Source organism: Paroedura picta, chromosome 5 (assembly GCF_049243985.1).
Source record: "Paroedura picta isolate Pp20150507F chromosome 5, Ppicta_v3.0, whole genome shotgun sequence".
Taxonomy (NCBI): domain Eukaryota; kingdom Metazoa; phylum Chordata; class Lepidosauria; order Squamata; family Gekkonidae; genus Paroedura; species Paroedura picta.
The window spans coordinates 21,586,623-21,596,314 of NC_135373.1; the positions used below are offsets into that span (position 1 = coordinate 21,586,623).

Sequence of the window (9,692 nt, forward strand, 5' to 3'; positions counted from 1 at the left end):
TATAAAAATAGGGTTTAAAATTTCAACAAAATAATAAAATGGGGTTACATAACCAAACAGATCTTAAAATGATTAAATAAACTAAAAGATAAAATACAAGGTAGGCAGCATATTATAAAAGCATCTTAGTTAAAACTCTGGCAACTAAAATGGTTACCTCTGGGCCTTTGTCAAAGAGCAGAAATTGCAAGGTCATAGATTTACTTACAGAAGACTTGTTTCCCAGCAAAGCAACAAAGCTGTCATCACGACACTGCTCATATAAGGGGCAATCTAAGACAGAGTCAGGGCAGCCAGAACCACACGGACAGAGTCTCGCATGGTATGGGATACGGTGGAATCTTCCCTCTAAGACCTTTGAGGGGGAAGCATTCATTCGTGCCAGGAGAAAAGCTCTTCTCTGGGGTGGGACATCAAGGAGATGCAAATATGTAGGCATAATATTTCTCTGCATAATGATGCCAAAGAATGCTCGTGAGCAGACTCGAGGCTGAGTAGGTATGAGTTCCTGCTGCTCATGGTCTAATATTCTCTGTTTAATAATCCGGAAGATACATTTTTCTTCCAGAGGTAGTAGGGAGTTCAGATCGATGCCAATGGAGACTAATTTTCCTTCCTTCCTTCCTTCCTTCCTTCCTTCCTTCCTTCCTTCCTTCCTTCCTTCCTTCCTTCCTTCCTTCCTTCCTTCCTTCCTTCCTTCCTTCCTTCCTTCCTTCCTTCCTTCCTTCCTTCCTTCTTCTTCTTCTGCTGGCTCTGTCTATGCAACTGATTACCTTAGACGTTTTAGGTGTGAATTATGGCAGCAAAGAGTTAGTTATAGGGGACTTGCTACTTGGCCGGATCACTATGACCCTCTCTCTAGTCCGTGGAATGTGGCTAGTGAAAAAACACCATCACAACTCTTCACACCCAAAAAGTCTAGCCAGGGAAGCAAGAGGGTGGGGTAGAGATTAAAACAGAAGTCACCTGACTTCAGTCTTAGCAAGGATTGTTTGGGATGAAACACGGTTGTACTTCAGCATAAAGAAACTTTCCTCCAAATGGAGTTTTCTTCTTGACACATTAGATTCTTCTGGCTCACATTTTGTGCTTTATGTATTTCGACATTCAGAGATCGTTGAACTCTCAATGCGAGGCACTAATCTTGTTCTTAATCACTTTGTAGCACGCCGACGGAAAGTGCCCCCCACACCAACAGAAAACCAGCAACATTACCTGTCTCGCCAGGTGAGAGCAATTGGGGTACAATCCAAGGGTTCTGAGCGATGTGTGAACAAGCTGTAGGAGGAGGAACAGCTCAAAAGCACACCCCGTCCTTCTGAGGGTATCTTTATTTACTTCCTTTGGTTCCCCATTGGGAGGAGGGAAGCCAAAGTGGCTTCCATTGTTCTCCACGCCTCCGCGTGATCCTCACCACACACCTGTGAGTTAGGCTAACCCGAGAGCCTGTGACTGACCGAAGCTCCCACAACAGAGGAGAGATTCGAATCTGGGTCTCCCAGATACTCTCTAACTCAGAGTTTCCCAACCATGGTACTGCTGTACAGAACGGTATTGCAAAGGTCTGATTTCTTCATTATATGGGACCCGTTGCAAGATACGGATCCAGATTATCACCACACCAGGCCAGAGAATTCTTCCAAGGTATCATTTTAACGGCTGCAGTGATTCAGAAGTGACTCTGGGCTTCTTTCCCCAAATCCAGTGTCCAGAGCTACCCCAGGGCACAGACGTTTATGCAGTTAGCACAACACCCCTCACATTTGGTCCTTATCTGATCAGCCACTCCTGTCCATTCCCTAGTAAGGATCGTCAAGGCCAAGCGCTGGCCAGGAGCCAGGCCTGGCATGATGTCATTCTCTTGTCCCGTGTCTCCCGCCTCAAGCACGTTCCGCCCCCTTTACTCTGCACTCTGTACAACGCCGTAGAAGGCTGCCAAGACTCCTGCAGACGTCTTAGAGACGTCAGCCTGAAGCAACCTCCATTTATCCAGAGGGAGACTAAAACGGCCACTCTGTCAGGCTCCTCAATGGTACTGCAGCATGGGGGGTTTCAAAATGGCGGCTGGAGGGAGCCCTCCCACCCTCTGTCTGCCATTTCCAGCTCCGTGTGAAAAGGATTTTAAAAATTTAAATTTTAAAAAATCTACCCTTTTTTGGGCAGGTTGACCCACCCCCCCACCCCCCTCCCCAAGTGGCCAGTGATGGGCCTGGAGGAGGTGGGAAGGAGAGGGGCCCTGGCCCTTTCAACCTTTGTCCGCTGAGGTCCCTCTCACTTCCGGGGTTGTGGCAGGGAGGCGTGGCCATCTGACATCACTTCCTGGTGCCTCGAAGCCAGAAAACTATTTCAGGGGTACCTCCCTGGTCGAAAGGTTTGGCCTTTTTAGTGGGTGCCACTGACTCTGCGCCTTGTTCCTCTCTCCACCCTGTGTCAGTTCCCCCATGGTAGGGAGTCCAAGGAGCCCTCCTGGGGCAACCCCCGCTGGTCGGCCGGAGACTCGGACATCTACGCCATCACCTACGAAGAACACCTGCGCAGATACGGGGGACCAGCCAACTTGGTAAGGCCTGCCGTTTCCATACGGTTCTTCAGCTTAGATGACTGGCTTCAGAAGAGCCCCCTGCTGTGCGATTTTGGCGGTCCTTCCCCCCCCCCCCAGCGTTGTCTTGGGACACAAGAGGGCCCAGGAATAGTGGGGAGAAGGAACCCTCCTGCCCAGCTCTCCAGGTCCCATTCCTGGCAGCAGAATGCTCCTTCTACTGTTAGCTCCAAGGCTGGTCTCGATAAGAGCACTGCCTACTGAGGAGGGTCAGATATCTCTGGGCCAAGATTGCCAGCCTCCATGTGGGAAGCAAACAATCAAAGAAGCCAGCAAATGGGCTCCACCGGTAAAGCCCTCTTTTATTCCAAAAACTAAGTCTGCCAGAACGCAGACCGGTTATTAAACGTTTGCAAACGTGTTTTCTTCAGTGGCCGATCAGCTAGAAATGTTAAAAAGTATTTTTTTCTATTTTCATACAGGACCGGTATGAATAATGATCTTAACACTGTCGTACAAGAGAAAAGTCTTCATAAATTGTGTTTGTACATCATACAGTCTTATTCCAGTTAGTTTGGGGGACAAGCAAGTGTGGACAGAAGCAATTAGTAGGCTTCTGCAGAACTTGCTCGCCCTCCAAAACTACCTGGAATAAGATTCTATTATTATATAAAATATGTATAAGAAGAATTTTCCCTTGTGCTACAGCATTATGATAATTATTAATACCAGTCCTGTATGAAAATAGAAACATTTCTTTGTAATATTTCTAGCTGATTTGCCAGTGAAGAAAATACATTTGAAAATGTTTAATAACCGGTCTGCGTTCTGGCGGACTTTATTTTTAGAACAGAAGAGGACTTCACTTATTGACTTTGCTGGTGTAGCCTGTTTGTCAGCTTCTTTGATAGTTTGCTCTCTGTGAGTCTGACAAGTTGCCTTCTCTGTAACTTCCAGGTGGGGCCTGGAGATCTCCTGGCCTTATTACTGATCTCCAGACTACAGGGATCACTTCCCCTGGAGCTAATGGCCACTCTGGAGGGTGGACTCTAAGGCATCATACCCTGCTGAGGCCCCTCTCTCTTCTCCAAACCCACCCTCCCCAGTCTCCACCCCCAAAGTCCTGGAATTTCTCAACCCACAGTTGGCAACTCTACGTTCCTGGGCGAGTCTTACTCCCAAAGGCCTTCCCGTCTACCACCAAACTCCCTGAAGCTTCAGCCTCATTGCAGATTCCAGTGGATGCACAGACAATCTGTGTAAACTCTTGATTTGTTCCCATACTATATTCCACACATGTACTGCTGAATGCATGATTTAGGCCCCTCATTTATCCGGATACTGGTTCCCAGTTTCATTTGTAAAGTTTGTTGGCAGAGTTCAGGGATTCAGGAAGGTGGAGCACCAGGCCGCCTAAAAGAATAAAATAATTTTATTGTGAAGAGAAATAAATTTGTATAGAAAGAGAGAGAGAGGGAAAGAGAGAGGGGGGAGAGACCCAACTGTCTGCCTAACTGTTGTTCGTTAATTCAGTTCATTCTGGAGGCAAGCAGGGAGGAAGTGTGCCCATTGAGCCAATCAGGACATAGGAGGAGACTATTTGAAAAACGTCCAGGAAGTTCCCAGTCTAATGACACTAAATCCATATATCCTCCGATGCTCCTTGTAGGATGCCCTTCACATCCCTTGAATCATGCACGCTACACATCTTGCTTGTTCTGGCAAAGCTGGCTCTTCCTAACCCCCCAGATGTCCATGTGTTCCCTGAGACATGTGGCCTTTCTTGCTTCTCAGCTACTGAGAGACAAATTGACCCTACCCTGTGCAGCAGAGCCCTGGCACATACAGTTGCGGACTCTGAGAGATCTGGGGGAGGAGCCTGAGGACAGCAGAATTCAGAGAGGAGGGGCAGCCAGGCAGGGGTGTGAGGCCACAGATTCTGCCCACCCTCCACAGCTGCCCTCCGCTCCAGGGCGACTGATCCCTTTAATCTAGAGGTCACTTGTCGTTCTAGGACAATTCCGAGCCCCACCTGGAGACTGGCAACCATAGGAATGGAGCACATCGCCCTGCTTTTTGTTTCCGGGTGAGTTGGTCCGGCAGGGCCTGAAGGGCTAAGGCACCCAACAAGGTGCCCGTGGGCACTGAGATGCCCATGGAGTAGGGTTCCCAGCTCTACCTGGAGACTTTGGTGGTCGAGCTGGGAGTGGGCAGGATTTGGGGCAGGGAGAGGCCTCAGTGGAGGACAACGTTATGGAGTCCCCCCCTCCAAAGCCTCCATTTTCCCCAGGGGAACTGTTCTCTGTCACCCGGAGAGGTGACCCAGGTCCCACCTGGAAGCTGGCACCCCTACCACGGACACCTTTCCTGGCACCTGCCGTGTGGTTTCTGAATGTGGGTAGGGGCCGGGTGAGACGCTTGCCCAGCAGGGCATCTGATTGGCCAATGGAGATCCAGTTGACTGGGCAGGGGAAAGGAACGTCTTTCAGCCTCAGGGGCCCCTGCTGTTGGGTTTACTCTTTCTCACGCCTCTGCACTTGGGCGGCCTCGGCGTAGTTGCTCATGGTCATGCATAAAGCTGCCTTTGACTGAATCGGACCCCGGGGTCCAACAAGGTCAGTATGATCTGCTCAGATCGGCAGTGGCCCTCCAGGCTCTTTCCCATCCCCTACTGCCCGGTCCTTTCCTACTGGAGCTGCCAGGGGCTGGACCTGGGGACCTCTGCGTGCTAAGCAGAGGCTCTCTCACTGGGCCACAGCCTTCCCATCAATAGGGGGTGGCTTTTCCCAGAATAGGGGGTGGCTTTTCTCCCTCTGTAGGGTGGCCAAAGGTGTTTCTTGGCAAGTCCCCCTAAATAAAGGGCGTGTGTGATGTTTCTGCAGAAGGAGAATCCCTGACTTTCTTGCCCATCCTCTCCCCTTCCCAATTCTCCGCAGTATGTGGATCCCAGAGACAGTGGCTCCTGCGAGCCCACTGCCCCGCCTCTACAAGCCACCCCCAAGAGCACTCGCAGCGCTACTCAGGTGTGACTTCAGCAGGGCACAACGTGAGACTTCGTCTCGGGAGCAGACCGCAGGCCGTGCATCGGTGTAGGACTCCAGAAGTGGAACGGTGCCTTAACAGAGGACCAAGCATGGGGACCGGCAGTGGCTGGTTTCTGGAACCCGATCTGTGGTTTTCCCTCGCAGAGCACAGAGGACTGGTCATGCCTTGGGGGCAGCGGCTTCGGGAAAGCAGCATGTGAAGCAGGAAGTCTTTGGGGTGTCTTGCGCACGGCCATGGAGTTCTGGCATCGGAAAAAAAGATTTCAGGGATTCTGAGGTTTCCGGGGCTGCGCTGAGGATCTCACCGGCTCTCTGGGAATGGACTTGGCTGTGGAACAAGCTAGGTCCTTGGTGTGAGGCCACGAGCCCGGCGCAGAGAGTCCCAGAGCTGACCCAGCATGGTGCATTTATGCTCACAGCATAGGAGGGTGGTGCTTATAAGAGACAGGCTCATTCCAGGTGTTGGGAAGAAGGCCAAAGAGAGCTGCCTGCTTGGGGAGGTGATGCTGGGAGCGGCCAGATGAGCACGTGCCTTGATCAGAACATTTCTCCTGTTTGTCAACTACAACTAGGGTGGCCAACCTCCAGGCAGGGCCTGGAGATCTCCTGGAATTATACTTCATCTCTAGATGACCGGGAATAGTCCCCTGCTGGAGAAAAATGGCCATTTTGGAGGGTAGGCTCTTTGGCATTGGACCCTGCTGTGGTCCTTTCCCAGGCTCTATCCCCCCAAAACCTCCAGGAACTTCCCAAACCAGAGTTGGTAACCCCAGCTCCGGCATTTAATTGGCCAGATATTCTCTAGATAAGCAAGGCAGAGGACCAGAGCTCTGCCCCCTGGTGTAATTCAGAAGCCCGAATCACACAGAGAATTGACACATGATTCTGGGTTACCAACCTCCTGGTGGAGGCTGGATTCTAGCTGCTCTCCAGACTACAGTCCCCTTGGAGTGACCTTTCTCCACTATCTTACCATTGAGAGACCCCTGAAATGTTCTTGAGGCTTCAAGAGGCCCCAGCAGTGGTGCGATGATGCAGAATATGGCTGGGAAGCAGAGCTGTGGACACGCCCACCTGTGGCCCCTCCCCCTTTCCACCCCCTCCGGGCCCCTCATTGGACATTTGGGGCGGGTTGACATGATCATGTATCGTCATTCCACCCGATAAATGTTTAACACATATTATAGAACCATTAGAAACTAATTAACTCCCACCCATTCAGGGAACCCTTTCTGGGCCGTTACGATACCCTGTTTGAGAAAGCCTGCCTTGGAGGAAAGGGCAGCATCAAGTTCCTGCCGAATTGCGTCCTCTGCCAAAACACTGCCCTCAACAATTTCTGCTTCCAAACCTCCAGGACATTCTCAAGCTGGAGTTGGCAAAAGCCCTCCTGCTCCTAAAGCTATTATAAAAAGATGACTTGTCACTGAAGAAATTTTAGTCTGAAAGCGTTGATAGAAAACCGGGTGATGCCCTGAGAAGTCTTCTCCCTCTTCAGCAGCATTAAAAGAAAATGAAGAGAATCTAACCTAGCCTAGAGAGGAGACGACTGAGAGGGGATCTGATAACCATCTTCAAGTATTTAAAAGAGTGCCATATGGAGGATGGAGCAGAGTTGTTCTCTCTTGCCCCAGAGGGACAGTCCAGAACAAATGGGATGAAATTAATTCAAAAGAAATTCCATCTAAACATCCGGAAGAAGTTCCTGACAGAGCGGTTTCTCAGTGGAACAGGCTTCCTCGGGAGGTGGTGGGTTCTCCATCTTTGTAAATTTTTAAACAGAGGCTGGATAGCCATCTGACTGAGAGGCTGATTCTGTGAAGGTTCAAGGTGTTGGCAGGTTACAGTGGATGAGCGATAGGATTGTGAGTGTCCTGCATAGTGCAGGGGGTTGGAATAGATGACTCAGGAGGTCCCTTCCATCTCTATTATTCTATGATTCTAACGGTCCGGCTTTGTACTGGACAGTCTTTGCTTGCGTATCTTTATTATTGCTCACCTGGATTAGCACACATCTAATTCAAAGAAAGGACCCGTGTGCATTGACTCTGCAGCTGGCACCAGGAACCGGTTCCTGGATAAACGTGGGGTTTGAGTCACATTGAGCTCCATACAGGTTGAGGGTAATGCAAGAATGGCTCCAGTACATGCTGTATATCAGTGGTCCCCAACCTTTTTATCACTGGGGACCGGTCAATGCTTGGCAATTTTACTGAGGCCCGGGAAGGGGGGTAGTCTTTTGTCGAGGGATGCCACCACCTGAGCCCCTGCTCCACTTGCTTTCCTGCCGGCGCCCCTGACTTCCCGCCACCCACTGGGGGGTGCTGCCAGCAGCAGCGGCACAATGCTAGGCCGAGGGGGAGCCCCAGCCATGGTGACCACCAAAGAGACCACCAGAGACCACCAAAGGTGAGCCGGCGACAGAGTGGCAGGGCTGCCGCCGGGGAGGAGGACAAGGAGGAGCCGCAGCCCGGTGCAGACTGATTCATGGACCAGTACCGGTCTCCAAACCAGGGGTTGGGGACCACTGCTGTATACAACAAGACTCTAGTGTTAGTGTAATACGCTCTGCATTCCAAAGGTAGTCAAACTGCGGCCCTCCAGATGTCCATGGAATACAATTTCCATTAACCCCCCGCCAACATTCATTGGCAGGTGCTCATGGGAATCGTAGTCCATGGAAATCTGGAGGGCTGCAGCTTGATTACCCCTGGTACATGGGGCTGCCCAGGAAGGTGATCCAGAAACTCTGCAAAGGTTCAGTTGCTCATTTGCAAGCCATCCTGGACATTTAACCCTTAGTAGCACTGCCATGGGTCTTTCTGTGCCTAAGCATAGGTGCAGGCTTCAGACTTTAATGCCAGAGACAGCCTGTGTCTTAATTATCTCAGGGAGTGCTCTTCTCTCTTTCAAGCTTCCCCCCCCCCCATCCTAATCCTGCCATGATTTAAGAATTTTCCAGCAAAGTCCAGCTCAGGGAGTAACCTATTGTGGACATTCAGCTCCTCCCAACAACAGGCTGGGCCTTTTCGGTGGTGGCCCCCTTTGAAAGTCCAGCAGGCAGTCTCTCAGTTGTTGTTTTTTTTTAATTTGGAAGTTTGGAAGTTTTTTCGGGGAACACAATAATGTGCCATAAGAGATTACATTAACGAGAAGATTCGTGCTGACTTTTTTTTTTTAAAGGAGGGGGAGTATTTTATTCAATTTCAACTTAACTGGTTTCACTATTTCTGCTGATGTGCATTTTGATTTGTAGCCAATGTTGTGTATTTTGTGAGTCAAATGTCAGTTGTTTAAAAGATGTATTTATTTTTCTAAAACAATGAGGGCCATTTCGCACGGGGATCTTTGTTGCAAATTGTTTGCGGAATGAAAAATCGCCATTTAAAATAGTGGAATTCGTCGTTTTGCACACCTGGCTTTGTAGTGGAATCAGTTGCGTTTTTTAGCGTTTCCCACAGGCTTCCGGTCTCGGCAGAAATCGCTAGAAAGGAAGCGCTATTGCCAAGCTCGTCCCGCCCCTGGCCGTCAAGCAGCCAATGGGCAGCCGTTAGCATGCTCCCAAACAGCCGCTTTCCCTTTAAGAAAGGTTTTAAAAAAAAAAAACAGACCCATAGCAACGAATCTGTGTAGATTCGTTGCTACGGAGAAACCCATCCAGCTGCCTAATGTGAGCTGTCGTTTGATTGTATGATCGTTTGCACGCTGCCTCGAGTGATAAAAAAAAATTCCCCCCCCCCCTTCTCACGGGCTCGATTTTCGGCTGAATTTATGTGTAAAAAATAAAGGGACTTTATTTCAGCAAACGGGCTTTTAAGTGGTTTGTGCTTAGTGACTAAAGGTGAAGGACTGAAGCCAGGGAAGCCTCTAAACAGAAAGAGGCTCGCCGGTGCGTTTATCCCCGCTCGCTCCGAGAAAAAAAAATGGCGATCGCTTCGCCGGAAGTTTGGAGGAGAGAGCCAGGGGGAGGGACTTTGAAGAACCAGCAACAATGGTAACGCACAGGTCTTTAGCGCTAGTGTTGCAGATTGGTTGCAGGAGTGTATCGCTATCCGGAGGGTGAATCCATTTTTCTGGATTCCCCTGAAAGCGCTAAAACGAAGCGCTTA

At 50.0% G+C, this 9,692-nt stretch overlaps 1 protein-coding gene across 4 annotated transcripts in view; it reads left to right on the plus strand.

Moving 5' to 3' along the window:
- Positions 1-9,492, plus strand: part of LOC143837277 (V-set and immunoglobulin domain-containing protein 10-like) — a 34,678-nt gene extending 25,186 nt beyond the window's left edge. For 3 of the 4 annotated variants that reach the window (XM_077336905.1, XM_077336906.1, XM_077336902.1), the window contains exons 9-12: positions 1,166-1,227; positions 2,435-2,560; positions 4,554-4,625; positions 5,476-9,491. In XM_077336905.1, the coding sequence (XP_077193020.1) occupies positions 1,166-1,227; positions 2,435-2,560; positions 4,554-4,625; positions 5,476-5,568 (353 nt within the window). In that variant the 3' untranslated portion in view covers positions 5,569-9,491. Of the gene's footprint in view, positions 1-1,165; positions 1,228-2,434; positions 2,561-4,553; positions 4,626-5,475 lie in introns of all 4 variants that reach the window. The other variant, XM_077336904.1, reaches the window with a different exon arrangement.
- The last annotated feature ends 200 nt before the right edge of the window (positions 9,493-9,692 follow it).